This window comes from Vombatus ursinus, unplaced genomic scaffold, assembly GCF_900497805.2.
Source record: "Vombatus ursinus unplaced genomic scaffold, bare-nosed wombat genome assembly UNPS02010788.1, whole genome shotgun sequence".
NCBI lineage: Eukaryota > Metazoa > Chordata > Mammalia > Diprotodontia > Vombatidae > Vombatus > Vombatus ursinus.
In genome coordinates, this window is record NW_020950566.1 from 5,124,736 (window position 1) to 5,146,432 (window position 21,697).

The 21,697-nt window shown below is 35.5% G+C and overlaps 1 protein-coding gene across 6 annotated transcripts in view; it reads right to left on the bottom strand.

Annotated features, from left to right (window-relative positions):
* Nucleotides 1-21,697, bottom strand: part of CADPS2 (calcium dependent secretion activator 2) — a 700,135-nt gene that overhangs the window by 81,844 nt on the left and 596,594 nt on the right. For all 6 annotated transcript variants that reach the window (XM_027855139.1, XM_027855140.1, XM_027855138.1 and 3 more), the window contains 3 exons: nt 6,630-6,771; nt 2,011-2,166; nt 610-757 (listed from right to left, as the gene is read on the bottom strand). In XM_027855139.1, coding sequence (XP_027710940.1) covers nt 610-757; nt 2,011-2,166; nt 6,630-6,771 — 446 coding nt within the window. The remainder of the gene's footprint in view (nt 1-609; nt 758-2,010; nt 2,167-6,629; nt 6,772-21,697) is intronic.

The window sequence follows — 21,697 nt, forward strand, 5'->3', positions numbered from 1 at the left end:
TTTGCATTAGGTGTTTCATTTTCATATACAAAGCTACACTCAATCTATACATCAAATCAAAGCCCATGACATTTTTTCTGTAAAGAAAGGAAAATTATAGTTAATTTTCCAACCAGTTTCCAGTTCTTTTTATGAAGTTTATAGTTGTCCCTTAAAAATGGACCCTTTCATGCCAAAAAGATACTCCATAGATTTGTTTTTTTTTTTTTTTGTTTTGTTTTGTTTTTTGGTGTGGCTGCTTTGCTTTTATTTAATTCAAAATTTGCATAAGCTTAATTTGTATAAACAAAACAGGCCCTTTAATAACCCTTTAATTAGTTTGTAAAAAGTAGAGTTTGTAGAAGGGGAAAACCCAAGCTGTAAAGGGGCCTACCTGGAATTCAAGGGCTACTTTAAAAAAGTCTGACATACTTTCAGGTAACAAAAAAAGAAAATGACATGAACAAAGTAAAAAGGGGGCATGTAATTATCCAGTGAAAGAAAAGATTAAATACATGGTGTTGGAAAACTTGTTTTTAATCCAATAAAGTGAACACCTTCTGTAAACAGCATGATTGTACTGCCAGTTCACCCAACATTCTACATTTCTACATGCACGATTTCACTCACCTCTTGTCCTCCATCCAGGGCACAGAGTTTGGTGCTTTGCTTTTTGGCATCGACTAAGACATTAAACATCGTGCATACTGATGCTGGAATCCGTAGGTCGGTTGTTTTGCTGGCCTTTTGCAGCTTGAGTTCAAATGCAATTCTTGTTCTATTTATGAAAACATGGACCTAGAGTAAGACAACCTGTCATACTTCCCAAATGATTTGTAAACAAAGAAGCAACATTGAACATGCTAACTGAAAACTTGCAAATAAGGAACTAGCAGAATGAATATACTTGGGCAGATGGTATGGGAAGTAGAATGTTCTACTTGGGGGATGGCCAGTCATAATGCCAGAAGCATAATCAGTGGGAAGGGTTAGCTTGCAATGCTGTCTGACAATGATACAGTCCAATATGCTAAAGGTGCACATGGAGGTGGCACATAAGAAATATTTGACTATTTCATAGGAAGCATCAGAATATAGTATTTTACCATAAATTCAAGGCTATGTATTGACTTAGTAGACCAAAACCCACAAGGCCATGAAAAGTATTAATCATTATATTAAGCACAGCCCTTTTAATAGCAAACCTCATGGCTCCATTTAAGAGTTTTTTTGAATAATTTACAAATGCAAGACATCAAATGGAAAAATGCAAGGCTTCTCTATACTAATATATTCTAATGGAAAAACTACCACAAATCAACCTATGAAACTCTAAAGCATTTATGTTTGGCAAGAATGTACTTGTTTTATACGTGTTGTAAGCATGGCCCTGGTAATAAGTGTCTTTGCACAATTAGAATGTAATGCTCATTTCAAGACAACTAACATTACGGAGGCAGTATCAGCAATATTTGGAAAAATCCAAAAGGATGCATATAGTCTGATTTTGATTATATTTTGAAGAGTGTGAGTGGGTACTGTATCCTGGAAATGAGTTACCAACAATGCAGGTGGATGGTCAGTGGTAATGCCAGAAGCATAATCACTGGGGAGGGCTAGCTTGCAATGCTATCTGACAATGATACAGTCCAATATGCTGAAGGCAGCACATAAGAAATAAGGGAGCTAGCTAACAGCCCCTTTCCATATGTCTCTGGAGGGAGTACACTGAGAAAGCAAAGCACTGAATTCCCAGAGAGATACAGAGAAGAGCAACAGGAATGATTAATATGGTGCAGTTGTTGCTGATGAGAGTTGTTCCAAACATGAAAAAGGCATCAGGTCAATGCTGTACATTTTATCAACTCCGTGCATCCCAGAGTTGAGGAACCCCCAAGGTTAGCGCATGTTTATTCCATCTCAAGGATGTGCACATGTGCCTATGCCTTCCTTTTTTTATAGCTGTGGAACAGGTTCTGATTATGAGAGATGGAACTTCAGATACTGAAGAGAGAAAAAAGGAACTTCTACCTTCTGACGCAGGCCTCGATCATATCGCTGGCCATGAGTTTAAGTCTTTGCTCTAAGTGGTGAGCAAATTCTTGTTCTGGCCAGTGCAGATCAAAGACAAACATTTGCAGTGCATCTAGTTTCCAAAAGAGATCTTCTGAAGTGGCTGATCCATTGCTGGAAAAAGGGAAAAATAAAGCACATCATAACATTGCTATAGGTAGCATCTGTTCTATTAAATTACTGCTGATCCTCCCTTTCCCAAAGCTTTTCTTGCCCTTTCTCTCACTGTAAGGTGGGTGAACAAGAGAAGACTACGAATTAAAACATTAAGAGAGATAAATAAAGGAGGAAAGTGAAATGAACAAGAAAGCTTTACTATGAAGAAACCAATACTCACATACAGGAATGAATAATTTCAACATTCTTTACCAAATTCCACTACCTCGAGTGTCAGATAAATATATTTTGTTCCAGATATTTCAAAAACATAAACTACAGCTCTGCTCTTGGTACCTGAACAGGTCTATTTGTGCATCTATATACTGGCAAGCACGTGACTAATGGTGATTTCAAATTCTCAATTTTGGGTGTTGAAACATGCATAAACAATTAAAGATGCAAAAACTTCCAGGCTTGGAAATCTGAATTGTTTTTACCTACTTCAAAATCCTGTGCCAATACACCTAATCCTCTCCTTGTTTTTTTCAGACTAGGGAATCATCTGGTTAGAAAAGAAAAAAAAAGTATGGTCTGACACCCAAACGACACTCAGTTTGCTCTGGAACTACAGAAAAAAAAAGGTGTGTTTTTAAACCTCACATCTAAATATGGAACTATGATTTACTTTGTGTTAACTACCATTGTAAATGACTCTAGGGGACAGTGTTTTCACACCATGTGTGGAGGTTATTTGTACACTAGTACATATAATATTTGAGTAGGAGCATCTTACTATTATTTTTCTTCATGTACTTAAATGACTTTACAAATAGTTACTCTATAGGAGGATGTTTTTGAAGATCAAAAAAAATTAATTCTCTTGAAAACACTGAACCATAAAATCAGAGCAAAAGCACAAAATATCCCCTAAATAATGGCTCATGTGTCAACATGGTTTCAAAAATTGTTTCAATAATTAAAATAATTTCATTATTTCAATAATATGATCATAAGAAAACTATTTACAACGGGAAAACCACCAGTTTTCTATAAAGCTATGGCTGAAAACATATAAAATAAGAAGCTGCAAATCATAAAAATATACAAATACTATTTAGGAAATGTCTTAATTAGCTCACTAGAAAGGAAGAAGAAACCCTCCCATTTTGGCTCATTAAAAGCTGGTTTCTTCCCAACAGAGAGTCTCAGCTCTATCACTTATTCAGTATGCTTTTCTTACTAACTTCTGCCAATAATTCATAGTTCTCTGTATGTCTAGCCAAGGTATCCTTTGAGTTAACTTCTCAGGGGACCAATCATAGCAAAACACTGAATACTGAACATAGCACCTTCTTCTCTTAATATCTCCCAAACCTTAATATTCAATGCCCCAAATGTACCATTAAACAAAAGGACCTACAAAACAACCAACAACACTGCAATGACTCCTGTGAAAACCAAAAGCTAACACAAGTGCATATTTACTTTTTCTCTGTGCTAAATAGAAAAAGGAAGCAGGAACATACCAAAGAGAATCACCCTGAACATTTCCAGTAAGGAACTTACTTGATGATTGTAGTATTTCAAATGGACCATATGTAAATGGTAGGAAAGACCATGTACTTTCATTTCTGTATGAGTTTTTTTTCTCCTTTGAGGACTGTAAATTAAAGCAATTATTTAAAACTTTTCCATACTTTCATTCCAAAATGCCAGTGGATCTGGGATCTTGCTGATGTGAGCATTTCTTTCACTGATGCTGATTGAAATGCATTTGTGCTTGCCCAATTCCCACAAAAATCAATAGTACAACATATACTAAATCTAATGAAAATTGAGCTTTTGATAAGTGCAAACAATTAAAATATGGGTCCATAATTTTTGATATCCTTTTTCTTCTTTGGTGATCTATTAAGACCTTATCCACAGAACATGGCTAATTACAGAAGCAGTTGGGTAAATAGGTGTTTTGTTTTGTTTTGTTTTGTTTTAAAGAGAAAAATGACAAAATGTAAATGTGTTCTTCCAAGAGCCAACAGTTCATTTAGAATTTCTTTGCCCCCAAAAGATCTAAACTGTAATGTCATGGTGGCACTATGAACATTTACAAAACACCACTATGAACAATGGATCCCTTGGTGGGTGCCTGAAAAATGCCAATAGGAAAGGCTATCCTTAGCAGCCAGTTTTAGAACAAAAACGGTGAAATGCATGGAACTTTATAAACAAAGAGAAGGGGATAAAGAGCTCCTCCTAATGCATGGTTTTTGTCTTCACATGTTAGTAGAAATAAACTTATCCTTTAAAATAGTCACACAGTTTAGAGAAATAGTCCTCTGCCTTTAATTGCATCCATTTGACTAAGCTGCCTTAAAACTAGTCATCTGAACTGAACCCTAGTCAGATGTGGTTACTTTGACATTGCTTCCCCCCCACCATCCCCATCAAGATCTGCACTCTTTTAGTACCTCATATGAATGAAAGTGAAAAGCACTTGATTTCTAGTTAGTTTTCTATACCAAAATTTCCTTTTAAAAAACAAATTTTAGAAGCACACAAAAAAAACCAAAACCAAAAACAAAAAACCCAACATTATGAGTAGCTCTGGGAACTTTGCCAAACTATCCAATGGTGATAACCTTGACAGAGAAAGAAAATAGCGGCCAACTCTTTGAAACATGTTCTTTATCTGTTCAGGGAAGTAGAATTCTAGCAATTAAAAACAGCTACAATACACCATCCACACTGATGTCTTGAAACGTAGACGATTAAGAAAATGAACTCCAAAGGATAGATGACAAGGAACTCAGAAGGTCACCCATCACAGCTCAAGTTTTGGGCTATGACTGACAAAGACAAGTTCTCAGAGGAGCGCTCGCAGGAGGGGTGAGGAGCTAAATTGCTAGGCTCTCACACCAAGGGTGAGGAAAGGTGAAAAATGGAAAGGAGTAAAGAAGGATTACTCCTTCCATTGGCAAATGCCAGAAGTCTAGAGAAATGTTATTCAATACACTTTCTAGGTAATTCCTTGCAAATACACAGACACTGACACACAAGGGAACCATGAACACTGAAAGAACCCAAAGCTTTTTGTCTGTAAGAAAAAAGTTCATGCGTAACATAAAACCTTAATAATTCCTGTGGGCAGAAGGATGATATTTAACTTGCAAGAATACTGTCAAAATATTTTTTCAAATTATCTTTTTCACAGTTGTTTAGACACTAGCTCATGGAAGTGTTGTAAATATGTCTCCATCTAAAAGGCTTATCTCAATAAGCTTCACTGCTGCTTTGCACAGAGTGGGGGATAGTGGAAAGATGCCCAGGCTTTTAAAAAAAAAAGCAGGAGATCAGGCAGATTTCTGGTGTCATTCCACTAAAAGATCTTGGGCAATCATTTAAACATCTTGTATTTCAGTTTCCCCATCTTTAAAATGGGGATAACAATCCTTGTCCTACCTATAGCACATGTAGTATTGCTGAATTTGTTCTGTTGTGGGGATATAGAGAAATAATATAACATGAAAATGATTTGCAACATCTCAAGTCCTATCAAATTATGAGGCAGTATTAGATTTGGCACTGGAGAGAGGCATATCTATATCATCTTGGTTAAATGGGGGATTGTTCATCAAGTTATAGAAGGTTTTTATCATAAAGACAATTTAAAAATAATAAAGAACACGAATGGACAGCATATCAGAAAGACAAAAGAATGATTACATAAATTGGGCTAACGACAACCTCTTTCCTCATAGTATCCCTTTAACTCTTGAACTTCAAGAAAAATAGAAAAAAATGTCTGTTATCACTGAAAATGTTTTTAGAACAATTTCCTGCATGCACTAGAGAAGTCATTTAGTCATTTAAGAGTAAGGTGAGCCCAACGACTGGGAGGGAAACAGCTTATCTTGCTCATTAGCTAAATATGAAAGATTGTATTTATGCCATTTAGTTCACAGTCTGCAACCTGGGTCTTAAATGACCTTTGTTCCATGGATGTAAAGTAGGATATTAACTATATCACATTGCTGTGACTTTATGCTCTAAATTGATAATCACTGATGTTCTATGCTTAGCTCAACAGCTGTTAACACACACACACACACACACACACACACACACACTGTGTAGTGTCTTTCTACCAATGATTGCAAATGCCATGCACATCAAATACTTCTGCACACAACATGGCAAGGTCATGCACTAGCTAACACACCACTGAGAGAAAAGTGAGAATACACACGTGGACTCATATAAAGAAGCCATCCAGGATGGTGTAGAAAAGCTAGGTATCTGCGGAAGATTAAGAGGCAGACTTGGAACTTTTGGAAGACCTACATTGGGAAGACTGTTGGCGATGTTCCTGTGAAGAAACAAACAACGTGGGAAGGGAAGGCCATAAGAAGTAGCTCAAGGTGACCCTCACAAAGTCAGGTGTAAGATTGCAGAGGTGCCATTCATACTAGGATACCTACTTGACAGGCTGCCACGTTTCTTGCTCAAAACCCCTGTGAATGGATTGGGCGATGGAAGATTCCATGAGATCCACGTAGCGGACGACCAAGGGAACAAAGATGTCTTGCAAGTGCTTATGAAATTTTCCATTACACAAAAGTGCTGTAATATCCAAACAGAAACAGTGTTCATCAGTGTGGATAACATCAGCCTTTTTTTATTATTAAACAATTTATTTATTTATTTTTATTTTCAACATTCACTTCCGTAAGAATTTGAATTTCAAATTTTCTCCCCCCTCTCTCCTCCCCCCTCTCCAAGACAGCATGCAATCTGATACAGGCTCTACTTATACATTCATGTTAAGCATATTTTCACATTAGTCATGATGTGAAGAAGAATTACAACCAATGGGAGGAACCATGAGAAAGAAGAATCAAAACAAAACTACAAAAGAAAAGGAGAGCAAATAGTATGCTTCCATCTGCATTCAGATTCCATAGTTCTTTCTCTGGATGTGGATAGTTTTTTTCCATCATGATCTTTTGGAGTTGTCTTAGATCCTTGCATTTCTGAGAAGAGTTAAGTCCATCAAAGTTAGTCATTGCACAGGGTGGCTGTTACTGTGGACGATGTTCTCCTGGTTCTGCTTATCTCACTCAGCATCAGTTCATATAAGACTTTCCACGTTTTTCTGAAATCTGCCTGCTCATCATTTCTTATAGCACAATAGTATTCCATTACATTTCTATACCCCAGCTTGTTCTGTCATTCTCCAATTGATGGGCATCCCCTCAATTTCCAATTTTTGGCCACCACAAAAAGAGTTGCTATAAATATTTTTGTACATGTAGGTCTTTTCCCCATTTTTATGATCTCTTTGGGATACAGACCTAGAAGTGGTATTGCTGGGTCAAAGGGTATGCACAATTTTATAGCCCTTTGGGCATAGTTCCTAATTGCTCTCCAAAATGGTTGGATCATTTCACAACTCCACCAACAATGCATTAGTGTTCCAATTTTCCCATATCTTCTTCAATATTTATAATTTTCCTGTTTTGTCATGTCAGCCAATCTGATAGGTGTAATGTGGTAACTCAGAGTCATTTTGATTTGCATTTCCCTAATCAATAGTGTTTTAGAACATTTTTTCATATGGCTATAGATATCTTTGATTTCTTCCTCTGAAAACTGCCTGTTCATATCCTTTGACCATTTACCAGTTGGGGAATGACTTGTATTCTTATAAATTCAATTCAGTTCTTTGTATATTTTAGAAATGTGGCCTTTATCAGAGACATTGGTTATAAAAATTGTTTCCCAGCTTTCTGCTTCCCTTCTAATCTTGGTTGCATTGGCTTTGTCTGTGCAAAAGCTTTTCAATTTAATGTAATTAAAGTTATCCATTTTGCATTTCATTATGTTCTCTATCTCTTGTTTGGCCATAAATTCTTCCCTTCTCCATAGATCTGACAGGCAAACTATTCCGTGCTCTCCTACTTTGCTTATAGTATCCATCTTTATATCTAAATCATGTACCATTTTGATTTTATCTTGGTATAGGGTATAAGATGTTGGTCTATGCCTAGTTTCTGCCATACTATTTTCCAGTTTCCCCAGCAGTTTTTGTTAAATAGTGAGTTCTTATCCCAGAAGCTGGAGTCTTTGGATTTATCAAATAGTAGATTATTATAGTCATTGTAACATCACTCTTTTGAAAAACATGGATGAAATGCATTCCCTGAATTGCTTGTTATATAAATAACTAATGAAATTCACATTGCAATGGGATGCTTCCTGTGTTGAATATGACATCTTCTAAACTTCATCTAAAAAACCTATATTGTCCCATCTATAAAGCTTTACAAATACAATTGCATAGATGTTTTTGCAAATTATTACTTCCAGGTGGCATATTTCTACTTTTCATGATGGTCTACTAACATGGCTTAACTTACGTGGTTTGCTTATACCTGTGATGCAGTTTACGGAGGTCTAGAAAAGCCCGGTTCACCAAATGTCCCAAAGCAGGTCAATATAGTAGGATACAAAGTTTCAGACTCTGTTCCCTGCTATAGGCTTCCCTTCTCTCATTTCAGAGGATTTGGTGCCCTTTGTCTTTGCTAAGCCTAACCTTCCATCTCTCTCCTGAATCCATTGTTCTACTATTTCCTCTGGGACTCTGCTGTATCAGTCATTCCTTTTGCCTGAGTGCACTGCTTTCCAAAGCCACTTTGTATTCACTTAAAAAAATATGTAAATGTGCATGGATGTACATGTTGTATACCTCGTTGGAATGTAACACCCTTGAGATCAAGGACTTTTTCACTTCTGTGAACTATCTTCAGTGATCGGCATAGTGCCTTTCACACATAAGCACTTGGCAAATGCTTGTTGATTGACTGATCAACTTTCTCATGTCTCTGTTACCTTTTTTACCCATTATAAATGCTGTCTGTTCTTCCCTATCCTGATCATTTCTTCCCTCTTTTTATCCCCTTTGTTGTTTAACTCAGAGAAAAAATACATAGTCACTGCCCCTACATCTTCACTACCTCTTGTCATTTGGATTCTCCCCACATCACTATGAACATCAATAACTGAATTTTGGATGCAAGTCTCATTGAAGAACTTGAAGTAGAGTAACACTCTCCAGGGTCTCTAATAACCTCTTTATTGCCAAATTCAATTAAATTATTTCCTTATCCTCTTCGTGGCATCGGATACTGTGGATCACCTCCTCCTCCTTCTTGATATTCTCTCCTCTCTTTCTTGGCTTCTGACATTAAACTCTTGTGCTCCACCTTTTGAAATTCCTTTTCTGCCTCTTTCATTGGCTCTATTCTTTTCCTGTTTGGTAAACATGGGTATTGTCTGTAGATGTGTCCTAGGACCTCTTTACATTTTCATACTTGGTGATCTTATCCACTCCAATGGCTTCAGTTATCATCTTTATGTAGTTGACTTCCACATCTATATTTCTTTTCCCAACATCTTGCCAACTAATATTTTTTTTTATTTCCAATACTATGTCTGACTATTCCAAATAGCTTCTACACACTTACGACTTCTCCTCAAAAGGCAGTTATTGTGATGCTTAGGTAAGATTCATGCTATTGTGCATCAGATCTGTGAGGCACTAAGATGAGAATATGAGGAGGTTTTAATTTCCTCAGAATACAAGTGACTATGCTCTTGACTGGCACAGAGAAAATGTGCAGATTCGACAAGAAACTATTGGTAGAACTTGTTACCATTTATGAAAGATTTCATAAAGTTATACTTCTCAGAGCTGTAAAGGAATCCGTTCAATTTTGGGGCAGTTTATAATTATTAGAAAATATTTCTATATAAATATTTATATGTTTGTGTGTGTGTATGTCCTAAATCAATTTCTCTGTAACTTGTACTTATTACTCCTAGTTTGCACTTTGTAACACCCCACAAAAAAAACAAGTTTACTTCCTTTTCCACATGAGAACCTTCGAGATACTTAAAGATAACTATAATATTCCTAAGTCTTCCCTTCTCTGAGATAAATGACTTCAGTTCCTTTAATGGATTCTCATGTGGCATGGTTTCTACTTCTAACACTACTTGGGGTCACCAGCTTTTGGCTACTTCTTAATAGAGAATCTCCTAGTGAAGAGACTCTTTTTCCCAATACAAGTTGGCATCTTATCTGTAATTTACAGTCTTGGAGAATTTTCCTAGAGCATTGAGAGGCTGAGTTGCCCAGGATCACAGAGCTAGTATGTGGCCAAGGTGGGGGAATGAATCCACACTGTCTTTGTTCTGGGGCTGGCTGTCTACCCACCATGCCCCCTTGCCTCTCTACTTGTGAATCTCCTTCTTAAAATGTTGAGCACAGATATGAATTTGGTAGTCCAGATGTGGTCTGAGCAGGGAGAATACAGTGGAATTATCACTCCCTGGTTCTGAATGTTTTTTGATTCACATTATGCTATTGACTCATATTAAATTTACAATTCACTAAAACTTCTTGGTATTTTTCACATGCACAAAAGACCATGAATACAAAGAACCATGTCCACCCCCCAAGTCATTTGTTCTCTTGGTTAAACAAACACTTTGGCTTTATTTAACCAACTAGTATACTTGCAGCCATCAAAATGATAAAAATTACAATTTGTAGTAATTAGATGGGAATTGACATTCAATAATTCTTGGATTCCACACCCATTTGGGCTAAGAACCTCTCATGTGACCCTCAGGAAAGAAGTTGCTTTGCTGTGTAGTGTGAAATTCTTCCCCAACTAATGATACAAAGGTCTCATTCCCACCAAGTGAAATGGAACTCACAGTAGGCTCTCTTAAAGATTACAGGGACGACAGACTAATGGAAAGTTCACTCCATGCTCATTGTCCATGTCTATATCAGTAGGCTGAAGAAATTATGGTAAGTATTGTCAAAATTGAGGTGATAATATGCTATTGACACATGGAAACAACTCTGGTATAATGAACACCTAAAACTATTTTGTCCTCTGGCAAGTTTAGTTCAAGACCAAACAACAGCAACAACAAAAAACAGGAAAAAATAAAAAAAAATAAAAAAGTAGTTAGTGGAAAGAAAAGGTTGATTCTAAAGCATAACCCTATCTAACTCAATAGCTAATCATATGCTAATTACTAAGTGATGATAAAGATTGGTAGAAGTGAGGTAGCCTTAGTTTTTTAGCTATTATCTATTAATGCAGAAAGGCAGCATAATGGAAAGAACCTTGGATCTGAACCTGAAATCAGAAGATGGCTGGGTTCAAATTCAAACTCTGACTTTTATTGTGTGCTCTTAGTCAAGACACTTACCCTGTCTAGTAATAGCTAGCATTTATATAGAGTCTTAAGGTTTGCAAAGTGATTTGCAAATATCATTTCATTTTATTTTTACAACAACCCTGTGAAGTAGTGCTATTATTATCTCCATTTTCCCATATGAGTAAACTGAGGCAGACAGAGAGGTTAAGTGACTTGCCCAGGGTCACACAGCTAGTAACTGAGATTGGATTTGAACTCAGGTTTTTCTGACTAGATTCAGCACTCTATCTATCCACTGTGCCACCTACCATCCTAAGCCTCAGTTTCTTCACCTGCAAACATGGGGATAATAATGGTATTTATTTCATAGGGTTCCTGTGAGGATTAAATGAGATAATGTTTGTAATCATGTTTTCTATCCTTAAAAACCCTATAAAGTGACAGTTATTGTTATTATCAGTTTAGATTTAACCTAGAAACTACAATATACAGGTAATAGTTGGTATGATATCTTATTTGTATTTAAATCCATCTTTTCTAGCTTGTCTGTCACTAGAATGGAGCCTTATGAAGTTTTTCTTACAAGAGTTAATTACCAAATTAATCTAAAGCTATGTTAATGACATCTTCATTAGCCAAGTGCAAAAAAGCTTTGATTATTACCTGATAACCAATCACAGAACTAAAAGGTAACTTCAGAGATCACATAGTTTAGTTCTCTTCACCAAGTGCCAAATGGGATGGTAGAAAAATATGGTGGGGATTTTATCACTTAAACTAACTCTCTGTCTCTGTCTCTGTCTCTGTCTTTCTCTCTCTCTCTCTCCCCGCCCCACCTCCCAAGCAACTCTACAAAGTACAGCATACCCAAACTCTGTATACTCAAATGAGTACAATGATAAGATTTGCCTAATTAGTATTTTCAACAATTTATTTTGATAAGTGGAATTTGTATGCAACTGTTTAGTTACAGGTTAGATGGCAGATCAGAAAAAAAAAGTATGTGTGTATGTATATATGTGTATTATATAATCCCCAAATGGGCAGGCAAATCTAGATACACTCTCACTTCTGGTTTTTCCCATAACATATAAAATGGTAATGTTTTAGCCAACATCCTGATAAATAGATGCAAAACAATCCTTATCTAAATAACAAAAAGCTAAGGAACGACTTCCTTCCTTTTTGTTACATCATGTATTACCTTCATGTTTAAAGCCAAAAATTCAGTGGTATTTCCTCTGGGTGCTTTTTTGTTTCAAAGAATTAAAGGTGATTTAGTAGCTATAGTCAGGCCACCCACTCCTGAATGTCTAATGAAATTAGTATTAGAATTGATCAGATAGACTGCTCATTTATAGGTGCAATAATGTTATGTAAGTGAGCATTTTAACCTAGGGATTAATTCAATAATAATGACATTGATCTAACATTTACATAACACCTATCAAGATGAATACTAATGCTCTTTACAAATTGCCTTAATAAGTTATACAAACTAAATGTGTGTATGACAAAAGAAACATGAAATCTTTTTGTCCAGAACTGACTTCATAGGTGTAGGGAAATTCTGATAAGGGGAAACTTCCTTCAGCAATGCCGATGCACAGTTGAAATTTGTGGTCTTGGAGTCTTAGTGACTTGAAGTCACCAGTGAGAGACAGCAAGACCTAGGTCTTCCTGGCTTTAAGGCTGGCTCTCTATCATACCACCTACTTTGGCTCTTGCTAGGGTCTATGCTCTTAACAGATAAAAACAGAAGCAAAAGCTGTAATACATGAAAATTTACTTTTGAGTTTGGGAAAGGAAAAGTAGCATATATATGTATATAGGTATATGTATATACATACCTCTGTAATACACATATGTGTGTATATATATATATATATATATACACAAAATCTTATACTTACTAATTCTTGATATAGATTAGTGACATTCGTGTGTAGCCACTTTTCAATCATGGGTAGGAATTCACAACAACAAATAGCCATCTCACATAATGATACAGAGCAGAAAATGAAAGATCATGACACTAAGTGGAAAATAATAAGGAGTACAGGCAGGTAAAAATGCAGTTGCTTAAATAGATAAGTAGCTAAAATATTGAAATGAATAAACAGTTTCTTGGAGAATATTCCCTAATGAGAATATTGCCTAACAACTATTTTGTTGATCAAATTTGGCAATATCTATTATGTTCATATTAAATCATTTAAAATAAATGCTACTAAATATTAAGTTTTATTCTTTCACCCATTGACCAGAGGTCAGACTGCTGAAAACCTACTGAGTGGCAACACCTCTTGATTTATGAATTCATCCTACAATCCTATGAAGTAGTAGCTACATTGGGATTAAACCTGCAAGTTCTTTGATATAAGGAGTTCCTAGTAAGGAATTTCTTCTACCAATGCAAGATAGCACTTTCTTTACACTCATAGTCTTAGGGAGTTACCTAGATACTGAGAAGTTAATTAATTTGTCTAGGGTTATAGTCTGTGTCTTTCTGTCTTGGAAGCCAGTTTCCTATCCACCATGCTAGGCTGACACTGTATGAAAGTAGAAAACGAGGATTTTCTCCATTTCTAAGCTCTAGAAAGTGTATCATTTCTTATAGTCATAAGAAATGAATATGGTATTTCTTCCTTTAGAAAATTCCTATCATTTAATATGGAAAGGCCAATTTTTTCAAGAATTGCTATTAAACTTGCATCCCAGCCAACACATCACACATATTCTAACATGGAGTCATTTTTTAAAAACATAAAATGTGATAGAAAGAGAAATTATGTTTAAATCCTGACTCCACTATTTACTATCAGTGGGATCTTTAAGAAGTTATTTAATTCATTTAAGCCCTCAATTTGCTCATCTGTAAAATGAGGGGGTTGGAATGCATTAGTTTTAAGGTTTTTCTAGTGCAAAATCTTTGATCTAAGTCATTCAGTTGTTTTTCAGTCATGTCGGACTTCATGACTCCATTTGCAGTTTTCTTGATAAAGATACTGTAGTGATTTGCCATTTCCTTCTCCAGCTCATTTTACAGGTTAGGAAACTGAGGCAAACAGGGTTAAGTAACTTGCTCAGGGTCACAAAGCTAGTAAGTGTCTGAGACTAGATTTGAATTTAGGAAGATGAGTCTTCCTGATTCCAGGCCTGGCACTCTACTGAACCACGTAGATGCCCCATCTCATCTATGGCTTTAACCAAAATAAAATATAATATCTATGGAAATTCACACTTAAGTTTGGTAAAGGTAAAATCAGCATTCTTAGCAATAAAGGATTAAAAGAGACAGGGAAATATAGATACGAGGGGAAAAGGAAATTAAAGAATAGTGAAAATGAGAATAAAATATATAAATGTCACTATAATTTTCACATATACACCATTAACCATTATCATTTTCTATGTAAATACATTCTCTTCTGTTACAGTTGCCCATATGCCAGTTTGCCTCCCAACCACAGTAGATCATTGAACATTTGTCAAAGCCTCTTTTAATAATATGTAGCTTCAGGAATCATAATGAACTTTCTCATCTTCTCCATATGGTTTTAATTACTATGATTTGAGGCCAACTAGTATTCAAAATTTCCTTCCTTCTTCCCTCCCTTCCTCTCTCCCTTCCTTCCTTTTTTCTTCCTTCCTTCCCTTCCTTCCTTTTGCTTTTCTATCCTTTCTTCTTTCCTATTCCATCACTCATTTCATGAGGCACTCACTAATTGATTTGTAGTCTATTCCAGGATGCTCCCAGTAACATCTGACCTATAGCTACAGTGACGACTTTTCAGAAATGTAATAATATACTAATATATAATATACAAATGTCAACAATATATAATAAACATATTAATTTATATTTATATTTATATAGCACTTTAATGTTTGCAAGGTGTATTAATACATTATCTGACTTGATTCTCCCAACAATCATAGACAATTTTAATATTCCAATTTTATAAATGAGGAAACTGAGCTTAGGTAAATTGACTTACTTTTGGTCATACAGCTATCAAGTGACAGAGGAGTGATTTGCACCCATGTTTCCCCGATTCCAAATCCAGTGGTTTTCCTGTTGTATTCCATGAATTCTCTGTATTTATATTATAAACCTCTAAAGAGATTCTTCAATTTGTTAAAGGACTCATTAAAAGATTCCTTTAAAAATAAGTTGACTTTAAAGCCTCCATTATTTTTACTTAAAGATATTATATTTCCCTCCAAGTATAAAATGAAGTATATCTATAATAGTCTTGTTGAGTCGTTTCAATCGTGTCTGACTTTGTGACCCCATCTGGGATTTTCCTGGCAAAGATATTGGGATTGTTTGCCATTTCCTTCTCCAACTCATTTTACAGATGAGGAAACTGCGGCAAACAGGCTTAAGTGACTTGCCCAGGGTCACACAGCTAATAAGTATTTGAGGCCAGATTTGAACTCAGGAAAATGAATCTTCCTGACTTTGGGCCTAGCACTGCACCACTGTGCCACCTAGTTGTCCCTTATAATAAACAGGTAGTTCTTAAATCTTTTGGTCCATGAACCACTTTGGGAGGCTAAAAGGCTTGGTTTATTACCAAATTCCTATCTATCTATCTATCTATCTATCTATCTACCTACCTCTCTATCTATCTACTTGAAGCCCTAATCCCTATTTCTTGTTTACTTCCTTCCCTCAATAATGACTAATCAGAATTAGTGGTGACAATGATTGTTTTTGATAAACAGAAGGATACTATAAAGACCTTATTTGCTCTTCACAGAAAAAAGTTGATTTTTTCATATCATAAAAGAGACCAGGACATGAATCTGCGATCTTATCAGTGTGTTATTCTCATCACTGGTACAGATTGCAACCCATTTATGCCATCTCATCCTGTATGAACCAGATATTTTCCCATAGATTCTCCATTGAGGCTATTACCCAAGAAAGTGGAGGCCTTCTTCTGTCTTTTTACATTCTGTATGTACTAGTGCAGCACCCAGGCTGTCCATCTGTTATCACTCACTCATTCTCACCCTATCTGCCTCACTATCTTTTCTCATGATACATTTCCTTGCTCTCAATGCTTATACTCCTTCTTGTGCACAAGTTACCATTGGGAATTCTGTCATCTACATAAAACCTCCATAAACCTCTTCATTGTCCTCTATGTCACATACAAGACCGATCCTTCGTGTTCTTCCAAGATTCGTAGTCATACATTTCAAAGAGAATATTTTATCCATCCATCCACCTATCTATCTATCTATCTATCTATCTATCTATCTATCTATCTATCTATCTATCTATCTATCTCTCTATCTATCTATCTATCTATCTCTCTATCTCCGGAGAGCACCATACAATTTCTTGAATTCAATCCTTCCTTCTCTTTGCCCTATTGAGAAATAGCATAATAGTGGAAAGGGTAATGGATTGGTATCAGAGAACCTGTGTTCAAATCTAGTCTCTACCACTTGTTCTGTGGTTTTAAACAAATCAATTAACTTCTCTAGGCCTCCATTTCCTTATTTGTAAAATGATCAGGTTGGACTTAATGGTCTCTAAAGTGTCCTCTAGCTTTAACTCTATGATCCTATTTAATCCAATCCTGCCCATTGGTACTGCCCATCTTGGATGTCTCTACTGATGTATTAACTCATATAAAAGTCTGGAAATAAGCAATTTTCATCCACATTTTTCCCTGTATGAATTTTTAGGCTGATATTTTAATGTAATTATGAATCTCTTTGAGGAGAACCCTATCATTTTTTGAGCCTTGAAGCAATCAGTACAAGATCATCTGCAAACAAAAGGACCTTGAGGACCTTATCATCTATAGGGAATTCCTCTTCCAATCAGAACTTGCACTAGATGTTCTCCATTGCGACAGAACTAAAAAAATTCCTAAAACCTAAATCAAATCAGTCTGTTTCAAAGCACAGTAGAAAGAGCCCTGGAATTTGTGTCAGGAGGTCTCTTTCTGATACCTGGCATTAATCTACATTATACTTATTAACTGTGTAACCATGGGCACATCATTTAACCTAAGACTCTACGAAAAAGAGATAATAAAAATTACATTTCCTACATTAGAGCATTATGATGAAGAGAACACTATGTAAATTTTAAATATTATAGGAACTTCAATTATTGTCATCATCATCATCATCATCATCATCACTATCATCATCACAAACTCTCAATTATTTTACTTGATTTACTTCTTCCTGCTTCGTGGGTTTTTGTATTATTTACTCCAGAGGCCAGTCATTGTTGTTCAAAGAACAAATATCAATTTGATTATTAGCCCAAGCAAATGGAAGTAAATCTACACAAAAGTAACACAGGTGTAGTAAAAAGGTAAATACTTATTTTTGTTTCTATGATCCTTTGAGTTATATGTGTCAGTCCTCCCCTTCATGAGCAATAATTGTAGAACTGATGATAACCAGCAGCCCTGTTATGCAGGTTAATAAACCTTGCTTGCCATCAAGTATGTCATAACTAACATGAGTAAATGTGGGAAGGGCTCACAGCTATCTCTGTAAGGATACTGACATAGATCTGCAGGTCTTACTGGAGCACATCATTTCCCCCCAAACTTATAAAACTACAATAAAAATGTTGATTAAAATGTATGAACTTTCATGTATTGATGAACCAAAGACAGGCTTGTAGAAATTAAACAAGAAAGAAAAGCAGGAAACTGTTCCTTGCTGCTGTTGCTGCTTCTTCTTTTGTGTAATCAGAGTGATCTAAAAATACATTTTGATGCACAGATTTGAATCCAATTAAAAGAAATGCAGATACTGTCCTTTAGGAAAGTGGTCATTTAGAAAGCCACTCTGGTGTACAGTCTTACTACTATGTCATAGAAGGTCCATTCTTTCTATATTGCTTCTAGTCCATGTATATATAGACAAATTTATAAGCATCAATTCTTGAATTTCAGATGCAGATCTCTTTTAATCACTTGAGGTAGAATAACATGAAAGTGTCAGCCTTCCATATTTCAAAGCTTGAAGATTAACCTAATATGCAATATGGTGACCTAACAGTTCTTCATTTGAAAGAAATCTGAAAAAATAATCTCTGATATAGCCTCAGTGTGAGAATAACCCAGTGGGATTTCCACCTCTTCATTTCTTAATGAGTTTTTTGATAATGAGAGGTGACTTTGCCAGTCACTCTGGGCTCTATTATGGCTAATTTGACTCCACTTCACTCTCCTTGTTAATTATTAACACTAGCCTTTTTATCCTCATGAGACCACATTCCAATTTTTTTTTCTTTTTAGATTTTTATGAGCCTATCTTTCTGAAGGTGAAAGTCTTCACGAATAGGTTTTCACTTAGTGTAAAGCCAGAACATTTATTATTTGTTTGGGCAGAGACTCTGTGACATTGATTATATAAGCACGGGTGTTCTTTCTGATGGCTTTAGTGTGCTAGCAATGTGAAAAGGCTGTTAATTAAAGAATAAGCACCGTGGTATTTTTCACTTGGGAATCGGTTCCCAGGAGAATGGTCATTTGCCACTTGCTAGCATATCCACAGATTAAAAGGTGACTAGCTCCAAGGGTTTTGCCTTTCAGTCATGCTGAAAGAAATCATTTGTGCAATTTCCAGATGGCTGTCATTTGTCAGAAATGGTCACTTGCTGTATATATTATCATTGGGGAAATTGTGGAGTATAGCATGCAAACCTAGCATTTGTTATTTATTCTATCATCATAGTCTTTCAGTATCATTTAACTATCATGCTAATTGCTTCATTATGAAAACATATTTATTTCTCCTCAATTTCAATAAATCTCCCTTTCAAAACTGTTTCCTCAGAATCTATTTAAAGTGATTACCCATCTAATTATCTCTTTATGTGGTGGGGGAAGGGGAGAGGAGGAGAAAGGAGTAGATTGAGGGAGGATGGTGGAAAAGCAAAAGGTAGGCTCTGACATTCTTTTTGGGGTGGAAGTTAAGGAGTATGAGTTTGTTTTCACTGTCAATCTTGCTCTGGGAATCTGTGGGTTAGGCTGTGAGGGGTGGGAGACTGGGGACAGTTGCTTTAACTCTGGTGCAGCTGGTACTCCTCCCTGGAGGAAACTGTGTATAACCTCCAAGGGTTTGAAGACTTGTCTTCCCCTAATCATGGCTAACTTTAGGTTTACAAATACACCACAATTTAACTTTTTTTTCCCCTGGAACAACAAGTAAATTTCACATTAGGAAGATTCTCTCCCCCCCTTTCTCTACCACTCATTGATTGGCAATAATTATGGCACTCAATGAAAGCTTTGTCTCAGAGGCTTAATGACAAATCATAATAGAATGGCAATTGTCTTTCATTCAGAGCTAAATATGCTAAGTTACATTTAAATGACAGGACTAGGAACCTAACATCTTTAGTAGTGGGACTGCATTCATAAGTGGAAAGTGGATTCTCATTTTTTTGGCTATTAATTCAGAGCCTTGCACAAAAATTAAATCTCTTTAAAATGAAATAACAGTTTTTTTAACGTTAGTTAAAGAAAAATAGGAAACAAACAAGAAAAACATTGATATGTTGCCTCATAATGTGTTGTAATGGAAAGAATAAATCACAAAGTCAACAAATATTTATTAAGTGCCTGCATGCCAGGTACTGTGCTAAGCACTGGGGATACAAATAAAGGCAAAAGACAGTCTCAGCTTTTGTCTAATGATGGACTGGGAATCAAGGGACTTGGGTTCAAATCCCTGCTTTGCCATTTATTACTTGTGTGACTTTGGGCAAATCACTTAAACTTTCTGGGCCCCAGATTCCTCATTGTATGATAGGTTTGGACTAAGTGACATCTAAAGCCCCTTTCCAATAAAAATTTATGATCATAAAATTATGATTCTATCATAAATTTATGAATTTATGATAATTCCCTATCTAAAAAAAATTCATGTCAAGATTAGGATTATCTAATTCACCATTAGCCTGAAAATCCAGTATAACGCCATTCTCAAGAGATAAGAGAGAAATATATAATATTGTCTTTGTTGAATTAACAATACTCAGCACAAAAGATTAAGTACTCTAGGTGTTTGCATGGCAACTTTGTAAACCCAATTGGCAAGTGATTCCTTTTTGTCCTACTTAAAATGTAATATGAGCTTTCCTTTGTTCATGTTAAGTTTAGCCACCTAACAATAGAGTTTGAACTTTTAAATAATACTTTCAATTAAGTCAATATGATGCAAATTTCCATACCTTGGTACTAATTTGTAGCTATTACCTTTAGGGGTTAAATGTATAAAAATTCTAGAGTTTTACTGAATGTCTTCCATAGGATACAGGACTTTTTGTTATCAGAAACATTGGCTTTTGGAATGGAATTGAATTTATAAAATCATATGGGTGATTAACAAATTAAATAATAACCATCAACATAGCTCATTATAATCAACATATAATATTTACACATTGATAAGAGCATGTGATAATTATTGTTGACATCAACAATAATTTTAAATAATATACATACATGGCTAAAAACTCATAAATATGCATTTCTTGGTCATAACTTTTGGTTGCGATTTGTAAACTTGAGATAAAGGTCTGCATTCCATTTCTAATTCCCTAAACTATACCCAACTCTTTGAGGAAATTATGACACAGGGGAACTTTTCCATTTACTTGAATTGCTTTTCTCAGAAATAATTGATGTTTTTTTAATGTGGTAATCATTTAAAAACTCACAGCCAAAATCTAGACACATCAAAAATTGATGAAACTAAAAATCCAGACTAGAAATAAGTGGTTTGCTTCTGCTTTTGTGGTTTAACTAAAAGTAGATTAAATATATCTGAAATTCCTTATCCTATGTATTTTGTAGTTAATAACAGAGAAATTTAATGTGCTATGGTAAGGATATGAAGAAAAATTAGAAAAGTAGCATGCTATTTAATGTCTATTTCACTGGAAACCTTATTTTTTATGCTTTTGCCATTTCAATGTTCTTTTTGTTTCACACCTTCCAGTTATAATTATACTGCAACACTTGCTACCAAAAAGAAACATAAAATAATTCCCTAAAGTTCTAGTGAATGTTTCCCCAAAAAATCTGTAAAGAGAACATAATGCCATTATCTCTAACAAAAAAGCCAAATGCCAAAAGTCGATGAATGATAAAACATTATACATTTATTGCATCCTTCAATATTCAAAGAATCTGTGATTTTGTGGACTGTGTGCTCCCTTCACCGATGTGGACTGAAATCTCTTTCGCTTACTTAATTTTTGACAGTTGCTACAGTCAAGAAATTCATTATTCTGGTGGTGAGACATATT